This window comes from Equus przewalskii, chromosome 30 (genome assembly GCF_037783145.1).
Source record: "Equus przewalskii isolate Varuska chromosome 30, EquPr2, whole genome shotgun sequence".
Lineage (NCBI taxonomy): Eukaryota > Metazoa > Chordata > Mammalia > Perissodactyla > Equidae > Equus > Equus przewalskii.
In genome coordinates, this window is record NC_091860.1 from 15,418,910 (window position 1) to 15,436,817 (window position 17,908).

Consider the following 17,908-nt stretch of genomic DNA (forward strand, 5'->3'; position numbering starts at 1 on the left):
GGCCGTCAAGAAGCAGAACATGCGGACTTAACCGCTGCGCCACCGGGCCAGGCCCTCAAATTATTTTTACTGAGAGGGGATATGCAGGGGATCTCCCATTCTGACATCTTATTGACGTCACCCGGAAAATCTAAAACAGTTATTAAAACCGTATTCTGGAGGTCCTCAAACAGAGATATAGGAGATAAAATAAAGGTCCAAGTCATACTTTAGAGATAAAATTCACAATTTAGGAGATGATAAATACACTGGAGGGGATTAATGGGTTAGGCATTAAAGAAATAATGATAGATACTATCCAAAATAAAACACAGAGGGAAATGAGAATTAGAAAAAAAACTGAAAAGAGCAACAGTAAGCTGTGAAAAAACTTCAAGCTGCTTAATTTAACGTAATCAAAACCCCCAAAGGAGGGGAGAGGGAGGGGTGGAAACCTGAGGACTTTGAGTTGGTCAAAGCTTTCTTATATACAACACAGAAGCATGATCTATAAAATAATATATTGATAAGTTGGACTTCATCAAAGTTAAAAAGAATCTGCTCTTCAAAAGAATCTATTAAAAGAATGAAAAGGCAAACTGCAGAGTGGGAGAAAATGTTTGTAATTCATACAGCTGATCAAAAGGCCTGCATCCAGAAAATATTAGAAAGTTCAAAACTCAATAGTAAGAAAACAAAAACCACAATTTAAAAATTGGACAAAAGATTTGAACAGACATTTCAAATCAGACATTCATTTGGCAGATAAGCAGATGAAAATATGTTCAGCATAATTAATGCTGAGGCAATGCAAATTAACACCACAATGAAGTACCACTGTATACTCGGAGTGGTAAAATTAAGAAGACTGATGATAACGAGTACTGGCTAGGATGTGGAGGAACTAGAACTCTCACATTCTGCCAATGGAAATAAAAGATGATAAACTTCAAAAACAATTTAAGAGTCGCTTAAAAAGTTACACATACTTCTACCATTATGATCCAGCCATTCGCCCCTGAGTATCTACCCAAAAGAAATAAAAGCAAATGATCATATAAATATTTATACAGAAATATTCACAACAGACTTATTTATAGCAGCTAAAACTACAAGCAACCCAAATATTGATCAATAGGTAAATGGATAAACTGCTATATCATATAATGGAATAACATATACAATATAATTCAGCATAATTATTTTGAGATTCATTTATGCTGAATGAAAGAAGACAGAAAAAAGTGCATACTATACAGTTTCATTTATGTAAAAGTCTGGGAAGTATAAATTAGTGTACACTGACAGCAGTTCAGTGGTTGTTAAGAGATGCGAGTGAGGGTCCAGAGGGAGGTATTCCAAAGGGACATGATGAAACTTTTAGAAGTACACATGTTTTTTAATTATCTTGATTGCGGTAATGGTTTCAAAACTTTCAATATGTTGTTTATTATATGTCAATTATACCTCAATAAAGCTCCCAATAAAAATCAGTTGGAGGTTAACCTGAAGTTTTAGGTGTAATGATTTGCTGAACCTTTACTGACATTGCCACACATAAGAGCGGTGACTGATTATTTCAAGTGACATTAATAAGCCAAACAGTTCCTATACTTGCACATACAATCTAGTCCTATCCTATGTATTTCATTGGAAATGAATAATCCTGAAAGATCTTTGAATTTTTCTTTTAAACAAACATTTAATGAGTACCTGTCATCTGCTGGGCATGATACTAGGTAATTTCACCTAAAATACCACAGTTAATTAAAATGTTGGTTGTTATTGCTGCTCTTGCTCAGTAGAACAGAAACTATGTACACCCATTATTCAACGAAGAAAAATATCCTGTTGCTTAAATTGGACCCAATTTTTACTATCTTGAATGATTAATCTATGCAGCGTGCAGAATCTTTATTTTATCTTTTCATGCTTGAATTTCATTTAAAAACTAAAAAATCTAAAGGAACCCCTAGGTAAAATCAAACAGAATACTCCATATATAACCAGGATGGGCTTCAAACCTTAATTTTTATGCTTTAGATTCATAACGAAAGGATTTCTTGGTTAGTTCCACGTTCATCTGACTGTGAAGCCGCTCTCCTGCCAAGGTGATCTTCTCCTGCAAACTAATTCTTGAGTAAAGATCACAAGGACAGTTTATTCACTAAACACTAGTTTGGTCCAAATTACAATTGGCCTGATCAGGCATTAAGAATTAATTGGAAGTGGATGCACCATTATTAAATTAAAGTCCAAAAAGCCTCTATTCAACTTCATTTCATATGATCTCACGCATCTTACCATTGCGGCTGAACAGCCAGATATCACTCTACAGAGGGCAGATTAGCTCTCATGCTTTCAGCTTACGTCCATCTGGACAAATCACCAACCCCAATGTATTCTCTACCGAGCCACGTACAATGTACATCTATGATTGCTGGAAGCTCTCAAAAGGTGGCCTGGATTCTTGGCTACAAAACTGTTAATTCAAGACATTTAGATAGTGGCAATGCTTTAAATCTGGGTAACTGAGACAAATTTAGTACATGCAAAAAAATGTTTAGTCAGGATAGATAAGAAGTTTCTTCCAGTGTATTATATTTAGATCTAATTGACCTAAGGGAGAAAGAACAAATATTCAACCCTCCTACATGTTACAGGCTGTATGATATATTGAATATGAATATGAATTAATTAGAAACTGTGGGTCCCATCCAAGCCCCAGTTCTGCTGCCCACCAGCTATTTGGTCATGAACAGCAACCTCTTTGAGTTTTTTTCACCATATCTATAAAATTGGCACAAAGGATCTCTGACTCACCCACTTCAGGGAATTGCTGAGAGAATCAAATAGATAATATACATAAAAATCCTTTATAAAACTGTAAAAGCCACATAAGCATTTGAACTTGCTCTTGCAAGTTTGACTTTTAGGAGAAGATAGTAAGATTCAGAATAAAGCATATTCCACCAGGAGTAAGGAGGTTAAGACTCAAACTCTAGCTCTGCCCCAAAGTAGCTGTGTGATTTTCCTACAAAGCATACACTTTTCCTGGATTTTGTTGCTTAACCATAAAACGTGAAAAAGTCAAGTGAAATATTCACAATAACAGATTTAAGAATCTGAGCTTTTGTGGAATACCAGAGAGTGTGCCAAAGTCTTTTTCCTTGCAGATTTTTTTTAGTAGAATAAATCAGAAGGACCTGCAGCCGTTTCCAATGTCATGGTTCCATCTTTAGAGATTTGAATCACATATTATTGGGGATAGTCAAGGAGGAAAGCAACTTAACAACCTTTGGTACAACCTTAATTAAGTGATAAATGAGTGTCAAGTAACTTTGATCAAATTCCGCTTACTTTCAATTCAAGAATATCACATTCTTTCATATTTCTTAGACATCCTGATGCATTTCAAATATACATTATGAAACCCATTATCCATACCTGAAAAGGCTGCCTGCTGGAAATGTTGAGGTGTTTCCTTATCCACCTGTTGCCTTGGTTTCCAAATATCTCCCATAGCAGCTGTCCCCTTGTGTTACTCCAGATTCGCTGGTAGATGGCCAGCCTATAAATGCGCTTTCCAAACATGTGGTAATACAAGCGGAAGGAGCAGCCCTCTGTATTCGTGGCATTAAGAATTGGGCTGAGTAAAGCAGCTCTGTTTTGGAAAACCTGTGGCTCCGAAGATTCTATGTAGAGATAGTGTCCTTTAGCTGTGCCCAAAGTATTATCCTTCATTGGCCCTGTATTAAGTGTTGGAGTTGGACCCTGGTACCTGGTCCAATCAAAGTCATCTTCTGTATCTTGCTCCCAATTACAAACTCCATTTTCAAAGTTACATTGTAGTTCATGTACTGCAATTGGCATTAAATAATAGTAAAAGGTAATTAAAGACAAAAATAACTATGATTAAGAATACCAGTAGATATTTTGCTCTTGTCAAGGTAAACCATTTTAATTTTTTAAATGCAACATTAAAGTTTTTAAAAGAGTGAATAAATCCTAGATAATATATCAATAATAATATTTTATGGACTGAAGGTGGACTTGCTTTGGCCATTATTCCCAAATGCTTTTATGCCCAGCCCTTCTCTGCTTCTATTACCATAACTTTAGGCAAATGATCATGACCCCATGGCTGGCTCACTGCAACAAACTTCTGGCTCAGTGGATTTCAACCTTAACCAAATGTTCCAATCACCAGTGAGCATTAAGAAACAAAACGAAACACACCAAAACCCAGAATTCATCTCCAGAGATGTTAACTTGATTGGCCCAAATAGTGTAGCCAAACATCAGGATACTTGATCAGCTCCCTTGATGATTCTAACATGTGAAACTGAGAACAATCATATTTTAATAGGTCTCAATCTTTCAGAATCACCTGGGCTGCATGGTAAAATTGCTTACACCAAGGTGAAGCCTGCACAAATACTAGTTTGTTAGATATGGGGTCAGGCTCAGGAATCAGTGTTTTTAACAAATACCCAAGACGATTCTGATGCAGGTGTTTTCCAGACCTCACTCTGAAAAGTTCTTGCCTCTGGTTCCATCCTGCTCCATCTCCAAATGCCCCTCCGGACCAGTGCCAGAATGATCATCCTTCAATGTCAGTTTATCATTTTCCATCTTTATTCAAAATCCTTTAATATATACTGATTTAATCTAAACTTAAATCAAAACTCTATCTCTGAAGCTCCACTTTTCTCAAATTAAAATAACTTCTTGTTGATGCCCAACTATCCTTCGCCCAGCATGCACCGTCTTCCCAATGAGTCCTTTTCTTCACCTCTGTCGTGTGCCTTGCCAGTTCTTAGCTGTGTCTCCTCAGTGGACGTCTGTTCTTCTCACCGGGTTGTAGCTCCTTTAAGCCAGAGCTTTTAAATTTCTAACTCTCTCCAGACACTAGAAGAATTCAAAGCACTTATAAAAAATTGACTAGTTCCTTATCAATTGAAGACTCTACCTAATTATATAGGAACACATTCATTTTTCAAGATGTGGGGATTTTATCGACACCAAGTATTTGCTTAGAATAAATGGGATAGGATGTACATTTGACATTATTTGGACAAAAGGGACAGGATTTAGAATTAACGAGTACTCCCATATTTTAGCTTCATTTACATAAGTTAATATTTTTAAAAAATAAATGTCAGCTGTCCTTTAACTATTCATCTTAGTAACTGCACTTGGTGCCAAGATGAACAAATACTCTGAAACAATAAATAACAGCACATGTGAATAAATGCAGCCAGGCAAGCACAGATCATCCGTCTCTGAAAACCATAGAACCGGAGCTCAGACCTAACGAAGGGAATCAAGTGAGTAAATGTCAAATGGGAGATGAGTTTTCATTTGATATTTCCTCACTTGTGACTAATCAAGCCCAGCCGCGACGTGAACTGGGGACCCACAGTGCACTCTCCAGGTGTCAGTCTTTGGCTGTGGAGCAGAAGGAGAATGTCAAGCTCCTGCGTTTTCTGACACAAACCTGGCAGTAAAGCCAGCAGATTCTTATATTGCCTGTCTTCATACTGACTGCGTGTTCAACCTTTACTTCAAAAGAGAATACAAGCAACTTTGCCCTTTAATAACAGACCATGTTCTTAAACACACTTTAGGAATATAGCATAGACTTCTGGATGTTTAATGCATTCTTGCAATAAAGTAATATGTCTAGATGGAAAACTGTGAGAGAAACTGACAGTCTAATGCCACTACTATTTCCTTTCATTAATATTTAGTCACAAAAAGTATTTTGATATTACAGTTATATTGCCCATTACGTTCTAAGTTAATACTGAGAAGTTCAAAGAATGATTTGCTTATTTTTAGCCACAGATCATTTTTTAAGGAGTGGGATTTGGAAAGCTTGAAAAAGATGAAAATGCTTTCTAAATGTACAAAAATAAATTATCTTTAGGACAAGTAACACTTCTTACAATAGCCATTGTGGAATTCATCAATTTTATTTATATCCACTTGAGGTATTACTTGTGTAATGAGATGCATGGTAATTCTGACTTCAATATGCCTGACTATATCAAAGATCACATATATGCAAAACTCTCTACAATGATTTATATGGAAATTTCTTAATGTAATGTTTCCTATGATGTACCAAGCATTTTGTGGCTTTCTTTGGTTATAATTAGCCTCCCAATTTAGTAGGCACATAGTTTGAATTTTAAGAACTCTTGCTATTTATGGACAAGGAAAGATGCAATTGTTTTTCTGACTGGTTTTTGTCATTAAAAAAAACCAAATAACTGTTAGGTTCTGGTTCATTTTCAGGAGCAAAGGCGTTAAGCAGTATCTTGAGCCAGGTTTATTAAATTGCAAGACACATGCAATCATCATTTTTGGTAATTTAAACCAGAAACTCAGGACGTATCTTTGACACCTTACTCTCTGCTCCCCACAGCCAAAACATCATCAAAGGCCCCTCCTAAATATTTCCTCAAACTTTAGTCCTTCCATCATCATCACTGTAACACAGGCTGCCAACCCTTTTCCTGTGGACTACTGCAATGGCCTCCTAATGGAAATCCCAAATCCACTCTCCTCCAATCCGTTCCTTACACCACATTCACAGTGACATTTTTAAACATGCTAATTTTATTATATTACCTTCTTTCTTAAAAATCTTCAAGTGAAGAAAAACTTCCTTAATATGGACTACAAAGATCTGCAAATCTGGCCTCCCCTACATCTTCTCCCTTGTAGCACCCCATTTCTCCTTCATCTCCTTGCTCCAGCCACACTGGCTGTCTTCCATCTGCGATGGAGTCAAATATCAGGGCTTTTACATATATGCTTTGACTTATTCTTTTTCAGATCCCAGCTAAGTCATCACCTCCAGAAAATCCAATGCCATTATTATCACAACACGTCTATTTGTAACTCCTGTTCTCCATTTTATATTTATTTTTTAAATACTTGAATAATATCTATCTCCTCATTTAGACCATAAGCTCCATGAGGTCAGGACTCTGTGCAGTTGTGTTCATCCTTGTATCTCTAGTGATCTAGTTCATAAACCTACATAATCTAGTTCATAAATACTGATGGCTTGCCTAATTAATTAATTAATTAATCACACATAACATTCATCAACTTTGGAACAATGCTTAATGTCTTTGGCTTGATTGGCTATAAATGGTGAACTAACCAAGATCACCCCTACCAAAATAAGTAAGAAGGACGAAAAAACATGACTTACCACAGTCAACCTCATCAGCACGATCCCCACAGTCATCCAGCAGATCACATAACTGAAGCTTTTCTATGCAAGCCTTGGTGTGTGGACACCAGAAATGATCTGGCCCCTCGCAGCTCTCCACAGGGAGGGGAAGAGTACAGTTTTCAAATGTGATATCATCAATAGCTGAGACCCCACCATAAATGCCAAGACTGACTTTACTTAGTGAAAAATGGAAGGGCTCAGTAAGGCGCCCAAGCTGAATGGTTGCCTGTGACCATTGGTTTCCCTGGTTATATAATACTCTCCAGAGTACTGTGGATTCATTGGAATTTTCCATGTGTAGCAGTAGCTCAGCTGCTCCCACTGACAGGCCATAGTTATAGAACCTGGAAAAGAGCAAACATAAGATATGGAAATGATTTATGGGACAGACTAAATATTTAACTTTTAGATGCTTCCACTTGGTCAACCATCAATTAATAATTAGCTATCATAATGGGCACCTTTATTTCTTGCAGGAATTGTGGCTGCCCGTTTGCAAGAGCTTATCTGCTGAGGTGCATACTCTGGTTCTCAGGACCCTAGGAACCTTTCCCAAGGAGTTCAGCCCAGAACAGAGTAGGCAGTGTTAATCCACTGTTGGCGGGAAAGAGTTCCTTTCATCTTAAGAAAGAACACAATCAATACCAACAATGTGCTCCTTAGGAAAATGCTAATTGTGTAATCTAATGCAATAGCCATTTTTAAAGTAAAACCAGGGACAAATCATAATGTCTAATAAATGCAGGAATATGCCTGCAACCCACAGGCTGCTGGCGTAGTTGACCTTTGTTTTTAATATTTACCAGAAGGAAAAGGTGCATCCAGGACCTGTCTGGCTGAAAGTTGGGCTCTGGAGTTTAGCAATTTGTGACAAGCTGCTGCTTTTCTTCAGAATGAACATAAAATGCCCTATTGGAATAGAAAAACAAATCATAAGTTAACCTACTGGATTCTAAAGCGAGACTTCTCTCTCTTAACCGTGCACTGAGTTCCATGTCCAACTAAAAGTAAGACTCTACAACAATTAAAAATCAATAAAAATGATCGTTAGCCAAATTTGCTCCTATAAATATTAAACTATTATCTACATCTAGTTCAAAATGATGCCAAAAAAGGTAATTTCCACTTAATTCAACCAAAAATATATCTGTACTCCATACCACCACCCATAAATGAGCCGTTCCATGTTGCCAACGTAAGTATAATTGACAATATTCAAGCGTGCTACCATTTGTTGTAGTCACATAGAACCGTAACTGCTTCTTTTTCTCTTCTCAGACCCGACCAAAGGTAAATTTAAGTAGCTACAGAGAGTCTCTGCTTGTTTCCTACCTTGAGCTGTGTTGTGGGTGTGATCCTGAGGTGGGGCCTGCTGCTCAAACTCAGCAGGAAGGTTACTTCTAGAGCTCCACGTCCAGTCAAAGTCGTCACCACTAACTGCTTCAAACCAACCACAGCTATTTGCTTCAAAGTCACATTTGGAAACTGAAAAACAAAAATCTGACTCTTAGGTTGGCTCTCCAAAGTGTGCACATACTTTTAAAAGGGCGGCGCTCAAAAGAAATCACCTTGTTATGCTTCTCTAAGTACATTAAAAGACACATTTGTGGAAAAAAGGATTCTATCTGACCAAAAAACCAAACAAACAAAAACCCAGAGTTGTGCTGTTCATACTGGAAATTGATTGAAAAAGGGAAGAATTATCAATTTAAGAAATTCAATTTTTTTCCAAATATTCTAAGATACAGCATCATGCAGCCATATTGCTCATAGAACTGCCAAGGTCTGCCTCCTTTATTCTGATACTCCTGTTAGTTCCTCTTTGCTGTTACAGCATCTGCAAAGCATAACTGTTCCTACTGACTATTTTACACTAAATCATGAACAGTAGCTACTTCTAAAAAATTTAATATTGAAAAACCCAGATCCACTATATTTAATATAATGTTCACCTCTGATTTTTGTAGAGCTTAATATTTCCCAAAGCATTGTATGTATCACCTAATTTGTGTGGGGCAGAATACTTTGACCCACTTTTCAAGTAAATATGCAGAGAAATAGTTAACTTCCACAAAGACATTCTGGAAGAAGATGAGAAGAAAAGAGGAAGAAGAGAAAGGGAAAGAATGGCAAGTTACAGTGCTAGTGTCAAATTATGGCTAATATTTAGTGAATACCTTACGAAACAGACTCTGTTCTGAATGCTTTAGATAGATCTAGTTTTCATAATAGCCCTATGGAGAAGGTATTATTACAGTTGTTTCTTTACAGGGGAAGAAAGGAAGGCTTAGGGAAATTATTAACTTAACCAAGGTCATATAGTGAGGAAGTTTCAGAGACATTAAAATCCAAATGTTCTAATTCCTAGTTTAATATTCTTTTTGCAACTGTTGACAATAACTGTTAATTATCATTAGATTGGAAAAAGGATAAACCAAATAAACATCATCTGCATTTGGTTAGTGTGGACTTTCAACTGTTGCTACAAATCCCAATCAAAATCAGTTTTGCAAAAATCATTGATGATTATTACACTGGGATCCTCCGCCATTGGTTATTTTTATCCAAGGATATAGTAAGGAATCGCAAAGACGCCATTCCCTTGTACAAGAACTTAGGAAATAAGCAATAAATATGGGGAAAAATGTACAAATTAAATTACTCAACAAGATTAAAATTTAAAATTATAGAGTCGTTTTAACCTAAAGATAAATCATTTTCAATTTTGAATACGCTACTTTTACATGGAGAGGAATACGAGGTGAGTAGTAATATTATAAACACTTCCAGTGTTTTTAAACTTTCTATAAAATATCTGATTTCAAAAAGATATTTGCTTTCTGTCAGGTTTCCTGGCCCAAAATACGGCCAAGAGAGTACTTTCAAATTTTATCAAAAGTCAATGAGAACATATGAAGACATTTAAAAATCAATACTTTCAAAATGTTGCATCAACTTTAACAAGCAAGGGATAATTATATTTTAGTATAGAGAGACAATGAGAAATCAGCAAAATTAAGCAAGTACTACTATACCTAGAATAAAGATTTCTCAAGTAAAGTTTAGAAATCTGTGTGAAGCAAAATCAAATGCTATGCTAAAGTGAAAAATAATACTGATAATTATGACAAGCTAGGGATAAATGCTAAGAATACTTAATTCTTTGTATTTTTAAAGGTCTTCTCGATTTACAAACACATAATGTACAAATAACTCATAAATATACATAGATTTCAGGGATTTCAAAGTGTGTAGATGCCATTTCAATCCCTAGGAAAGCAAATCCTTTTGATTCTTATTTCAGATGATCCAAAGAAAAGAATCTAGGAGTTCTTGTAATGCAAATATAAAAAGCAAACAAGTTATTGCTACTCTATAGTATCTATCCCACATAGCTACCGGAGTGGGAACCTTATCAGCCGCTATTAAGGGAGATGGAGCTATGGAAAGAAATGAGTACTCAAATGGTAGTAAAATTTAAGAAACCATGGCAGCAATTTTGTAGTTCTCTTACATAAGACCTTTAAAAGAGAGTGATTTGTAACAAATGATTATGCTGTTAAAATTCAAATATGCCTTTCTAGCATACTTTGTTCATATATATCTAGATTTCTATACACATTTAAAACCTCACCTCAACTGATCAGAGAGATGTAATAATCAGATGAAATTAATCTTCTGGTTAGCCATTAATCAAATATATACCTCATTAGAACAGTTTTCAAAAACTATGTATTTCTTTTTCTGACTTAGAAATACAATATCCTGGGTATGTTTTAATAATTGAGGTTCAAGGATTTTTCACTGTTTCTGGAGCATGATTATCAACTTTCTCGATTACGATCATCATGAAAATCAACATAATTTGCAATAACAGTTGCAGTTACCATTTACTCAGGGTTTATTGTGTACCAAGCTTTGTGCTGGGGCTGTTACATTCATAACAGGATGCATGTTGACATAGAATTTCTAAAAATTATGCTTGTCTATTCATGGCCATGGGTAGAAAAGCTAATGGCTCTCCAGCGGCTTTTAATTATTTTGTGTAAAGTTACCCTTATGGCCTGTATTAGTTATGTAAATATAATTACAGTAGCTGCCCCTAGGGAAAGGGTCTTAGGGGATATTTGGTGGACTGACAAATTGATCCATCACCCTACACTATCACTGTCATTTTTAAAGCTTTTCACTGAGGCAAAAGAAGATGAATTTATGTAGGAGCCAAGGAACTTTGTGAGGGGAAACGAAAGTCCAGACTCAGACTCTGTCTCATTTCAGATTCACTGTCTTGATGGCTTGGGATGGTCACTACAGAGGTTCACATGTTAGGAATAAACATGAAGTGTGCACAGGGGAACTCTGGGCTGATAATGCGGGTCCCACACAAAGATTTGAAAATTTATAGGAGGGTGCTCCTTGATATTTACCCAAAAGAGTTGAAAACTTAGGTGCACACCAAAACCTGCACCCAGATGTTTCCAGCAGCTTTACTCATAACTGTCCAAACTTGGAAACGACAAAGATGTCCTTCAGTAGATGAATGGATAAATAAACTGTGCTACATCAAGATGGTGGAATATTATTTAGTGCTAAAAGAGGTGAGCTATCAAGCCATGAAAAGACATGGAGGAAGCTTCAAGGCATATTACTAAGTGAAAGAAGTCAATTTGCAAAGGTTACATACTATATGATTCCAACTGTATGACACTCTGGAAAAAGCAAAACCATGAAGACAATAAAAAGATCAGTGGTCATCAGAGGTTGGGGGTGGGAAGAGGGATGAAGAAGTGGAGCACAGAGGATTTTATGATGATGAAAATACTCTGTATGATACCGTGATAGATAGATGCCATTATACATTTGTCGAAACTCATAGAATATACAACACCAAGCATGAACCCTAATGTAAATTACGCATGGACCTTGGGGAATTATGATGCATCAGTGTAGGTTCATCAACTGTAACAGGTGTCTTACTCTGGTGGGGGATGTTGGTAACAGAGGAGAGTATGGATGTGTGGGGGTGGGGGTATACTGGAAAAATCCGCATCTTTCCCTCAATTTTTCTGTGAACCTAAAAGTGCTCTGAAGAAAAAAAGTCTTAATAATTAATTAATGTAAGTGCTATAAAGAAAAAAGCAAAAACAAAATTTATAGGAGGAAATATGTCCTGACACATCATATAGCTGAATTTCAAACTCCCTCTGGTTTTAGCCACATAGATAAAAGATGCACTGGTTGAGGGAGAAAAAGAAATGGCTGAACATATAAGTAGTAATTATAAAAAGTTAGAAACCTAGTGCTCTGCTGAGGGCCACCACTGTGGTTTACAGAAAGATCTGAACCACAAAGATGTGAACGCAGTGTGGAAGACACCCACTCAATACAAATGTCATCTATTTGATCCTCACGAAATACAGAAAATATTATCATCCCCATTTTAGAAAGAGAAATATGAAGTTGAAAGAGGAGTAATATAATTTCTCAGTGCTCATTATTATTGACAAATTTCAACTTAAACCTGATGTCAATGCCTGTGCTCTTAAAACATTATACTGTTTCTAGTAGTCGAAAAAGTAATAAAAATGATAGCTAACAATTTTTGAACAATAATTATGTGCCAGGCACTGTGCTAGGTGTTTGGGGCTTTTTTGTGGAAGATTACTGAGCTAACGTCTGCAGCCAATCCTCCTCTTTTTGCTGAGGAAGCCTGGCCCTCAGCTAACATCCGTGTGTATCTTCCTTTATTTTATATATGGGATGCCTGCCACAGCATGGCTTGACAAGCAGTGCATAGGTCTGCACCCGGGATCCAAACCAGCAAACCCTGGGCCACTGAAATGAAGCATGTGAACCCAACAGCTGCAGCACCAGGCCGGCCCGTGTGCTATGTGTTTTTGATGCAAGATCATACAATATCTAAACATGCATGATCCCAAGACATTCTCTGGAAGTGGATTTTAAACTATATAATAATACTAACTATACGTCCACTAGATTGATTTGCCTTGTTTCTTTTAAGCTTTTTTTTCCTCCAGATTTCATTACCCTCCTGAAAGTTGCATGAAGATGACAAAAGTTAATTGAGTATTCTCACATGTTGGCTTAATTTCATTGAGATTGTACTTTATTTGAGTAAGTAGAGGTTATTACAAACTACAAATGCATTAATACTATGTATCCTGTTGTAGAACATGTTCTCTACTATAGTATTTCTTTGAGTTTCAGGCTTTTCCATGCATTCAAATGGTTATTATGTTTGGAGTCATGATAAGGTTGAAGTAATTGAACTCTAGACTTCATCAATAATTAATATTCATTAGTTATTTAAAACATAATACATAAAACAAGGGAGTATTTTCAAAAGTACCATGAAATAAAAAAGATGTCTACATAAATAAACAGAAATAATTAAATCTGTAAAGGAATACCAATGCATAAACAACTAAATAACATTTGGCATTCAAAATTATTGCATTTGAAATAAGAATGATTAATTACACTATTTTATGTATGGGTGTAGGGGTCTCCAGTGATATGACCAATGAAGACACTGTCGGGAGTCTATTCTCCATGGGTATCTCACGCTTCTGCAATGTCTTATAAGCTGAGTCATTAATCATTCCTTTGTTTCAGACCATCCTTTCAAGGATGTTTAAACAGCAAACAGCCATAAAAAATAGAGATATTGACTCAGTCTACAACACAGGGCAAGTTATTATCCTACACAATATAATAAAGATGTCTCCCTTTAACGCAAAGGTCAGACAAGTTTGTTTGAAAGTCGTTATAAAATATTTGGGTTCCATAAGCTCAGGCTTTCATAGCTGTGATGCAAATCCATTTCATATGTATATCCACCTGGGCCCCTCTATGTTGCCCTGGGACTCAGGGGGTAAGAGGAACCAAGGTAAATATGATGCTCATGCTGTTTGTTATGCCATTAGTAACAAGGTCCTTTGTCTCTGACCTATGAGTCTCACCTCTTCTGTCAACATCCATGAAATTATTCAGGCTAACTTGTTAGCTTACAAGTAGGGTAAAGTCTCAGACTCTTCACAGTTCCTGACACACTCTACATTAAATATTATATGTATAGTGCCCACCACTAAGGAGCTTAGAATCTAATGTGGTATGGGAAATTAGAAGCAAATATGCGATCATGCTAAAGTAATAACTACCATGTACTCATTCATTCATTCATTTCACAAACATTTATTGAGTACATGCTGCATGTTTGGCACAGGTACAGGGTCTAAGAACACAACAGTGAAATAAGGGAAGAAGAAAACAGAAAAAAAAGTATTTCTGTCCTCTCGGAGTTTGAATAACGGGAGTGAGGGGGGTATGGACATTAGGGGAGATAGTGAAAAAAACAAGATAAATAAGTAAGATATATAACACATGTAATGATAATAGGGCCAAAAATAAAATAAGGAAGGAAATAGTGTTATAGAGAAGGGTTGAAAATTTATAGAAGGTGATCAAGAAGGGCTTCACAGAAAAGTTGGCAATTAGGTAGCTCCTGAAGGAGATGGGTGAGGAAGCAAGGCATGTGGCTATGTAGGTAAAGAATATTCAACACACAGGGAATAGCAAGGGCAAGAGCCTTGAGGCAAGAGCATGCCTCTCATGTTCCAGAAATATCAGAGGCCAGGATATCTTCAGCAGAGTGAGTGACGGACAGTAATAAAGAAATTACTTAAATTTTTTGGCTTTAATTTTGAGTGAGATTGGAAGTAATTGGGACATTTTAAGCAGAGGAGTGACAAAATCTTACTTAACTAGATTGCTGTGGTTGTTGTACTGAGAAAAGATGGAAGTGGGATGGGGCCGGCAAGAAATGAAGCAGGATTATACCCAAAAATCCAGACAAGAAATGCTAATGGTCTGGGCCACGGCTGTAGCATTGAAGATAAGGATGAGCCATTCTAGATCTATTTTGAAGGTAGACACGATAGGATTAACTGACATCAGATATGGAGTGTGAGAAAAAGAGATGAATCAATACAATTTCAAAGTCTTTGACCTGAGCATTTGAAACAATAGAGGTACCATTTATGAAATGAAGAAGACTATGAATAAAGAGGTTTTGGGGGCTGGGGGAACAGGACCTAATTTTTGGATATGTTATATTTGATATTCCTTTTAGGTATTCTAGTGATCATGTCAAGTAGAGAACTGAATATATCAGTTTCGAGTTTAGGTGAAAAGTCCAGACTGGAGATATAAATCAGAAAATAACCAGAGGGACAAGAATAAGGCATGAAAATAGGAGAAAAGTCAAAAGAGTGGTTCCTGGTGTCACGGAAGCCAAGTCAAGTAAGTGTTTTAAGGAGGAGAGTAATACCACCTGTGTCAATGCTCCTGATAGGTCAGGTGAAGATTGAGAATAGACCATGGGATCAAGATCATTGGTGAATTTGATGAGACAGTTTTAGCAACGCCTTGATTGAAGTTGGTTAAAAAGAAATTCAGAAGAGAACGTTCAAGACAGTGAAAATAGTTAATTCTTTTGAGAAGTATGCTTTGTAAAGGAAAGAAGAAAAACAGTCTGATAGCTGAGGGAGAACTGGGATCAGGAGAAAATTTGCTTAAGGATGTGAGAAATAAAAACAGGTTTTGATACTGATAGAACTGGTAGAGGGGGAAAATTTCTGGGTCAAAGTTGTGGAGCAGGCAAACAAGGATGGGTTCTACTTAGGAGAGAAAGAGTTGACCATTGTGAGGTGCGTAACACTTTACTCAGGGTAAAGGAGAAAAGATACAGTTTACAGGTGAGTAGAAGGGGTGGTAGAGCTTATGAAAGTCCTTTCCTGGTTGTTTCTATTATCATCGGCTGAGGATAGGGTCAGGGAAGCAGAAGATAGATGTTGGAGAAGACAGGAGAAAAATATGTTATTCATTGAGGAGAGTGGGTGAGGGAACAGAGTGGAAAAATATAATGTGATTACTGGGCAGAACAAGAATCCATCTGGGGCAGTGATCATCAATTTAAAGCGAGAACAAGTGACACTGTTTAGTTTTCTTCTCCAGCCACTTTTGGCTATGCAGAGTCTGGCTCTGCATGGGTTGAGAGCCACATTTAATCAGTTTATGCTTTAGTGACTATGACGTATCAAAAGACAGCAAGGTAATCGAAGGTCGGTGTAAGGTAGTCATTACAATATTTGACTATGGAACTTAAACCACATAAGAAAGGAAATGAGTACATGAAGGGATGATGGATATTGGAGTCTTGGTTTGATCAACAGATTGTAGGTACTGGTAGCACTGATATATTGTAGGAACTGTGGAATTAGAGGAAGAGAGCTAGAAAAAAAGAAAGTGGTGATTAGACATCCAGATTTTAGAATTGGAGGCGTTCCAGTCATTGCTAAGAACACATACTATCTTTCATGAAAAAGAAAGAATGATTCAAAGGGTGGAACCAAGAGGCCAGATGGCAAAATCAAAAGTCCAGATGGCAGAAGCAAGAACCCAGGTCTTGCAATCTAATCAAGGAACTCCAGCTGGAGTTTGCTTAGCTGAATTTCAAAACTGCTTTGGACCAGTGAGTTGTTTTACCTTTTATTCCCCCTCCTTTTTAACCAAAATGTCAGCTGTTATCTTACGCCTCTCCAATCATTGTATTGTAAGAATTTAGGGGGCAGATAACTTGTCTATTTAATTTCACAAGTCAACAGATAGAAGGAATTGTGCCCAGGAGCTGTACCTCATCTAGACCTGATTAGATAATTTAAGTTATTATATTCTAGGCTCCTGAACTGATGAAATTTAGTTGAGCATTTAGACTTTTTATTGTGGCTATAATGGAATGAGATTCTTGGAAACCTTGAAAGAAGGTAAATGTATTTTGCATATGAGAGGAATCATGAAGACCAGAGATGGAAATGTAGTTGACAGAATTCAAACACGGCCCCATGATCTCCAACCCCTGCTGTCATAACTGTGTTATGTTTGTTACATGGCAAAGGGATTTTGTAGATGTAACTAAGGTTACTGATCAGCTGACCTTAAGATATGGAGATACCTGAATAAGCCTAACCTAATCAATAAATCCTTTAGAAGAAGAGATTTTTCTCCAATCATTGCAGAAGAATTCAGGGAGACTGTAAGCGTAAGAAAGACATGACATGCCATTGCTGGTTTAAAGATGGAGGGGGCCACATGAGAAATAAAATAAGCAGACTTATGTTGATGAAAGAGGCCTCTAGCTGACAGCCAGCAATAAAATAAAGACTCAGTCTTGAAGTCACAAGAAACTGAATTCTGTCAAAAACCTGAAGGAGCCAGGAAGCATATTTTTCCCCACAGCCTACAGATAAGAGTCAGCCAGGCCAACACCTTGACTGCAGTCTTGTGAGACCCTAAGCAGAGGGCCAAGTCATGCCATCTTGGACTTCAAGCCTACAGAACTATGAGACAGTAAATGAATGCTGTTTTAAATCACTAAATTTGCAGTGTTTGTTACATAACCATAGAAAACTAAAGCACCAAATAGAGCTTGGCAGTTATTTTCTCTCAACAATCTACAGATAGCATTTCATTTTCTTCTGTTTTCCATTGTTTCTATGAGAGATGTGTAATAGTCATTCTTTAAGGTGATTTAAACTTTTTTCTAGCTGTTTTTAATATTTTCATTTTGTTACAGACTTCCAGCAGTTTCACTAT

At 36.8% G+C, this 17,908-nt stretch overlaps 1 protein-coding gene across 1 annotated transcript in view; it reads right to left on the reverse strand.

Moving 5' to 3' along the window:
- The window catches only part of MALRD1 (MAM and LDL receptor class A domain containing 1), a 648,353-nt gene that overhangs the window by 493,730 nt on the left and 136,715 nt on the right, over positions 1-17,908 (reverse strand). Inside the window, exons 16-19 of the mRNA XM_070600827.1 lie at positions 8,567-8,719; positions 8,038-8,143; positions 7,211-7,578; positions 3,427-3,839 (exon numbers count right to left, since the gene is read on the reverse strand). Of these exons, the coding sequence (XP_070456928.1) occupies positions 3,427-3,839; positions 7,211-7,578; positions 8,038-8,143; positions 8,567-8,719 (1,040 nt within the window). The remainder of the gene's footprint in view (positions 1-3,426; positions 3,840-7,210; positions 7,579-8,037; positions 8,144-8,566; positions 8,720-17,908) is intronic.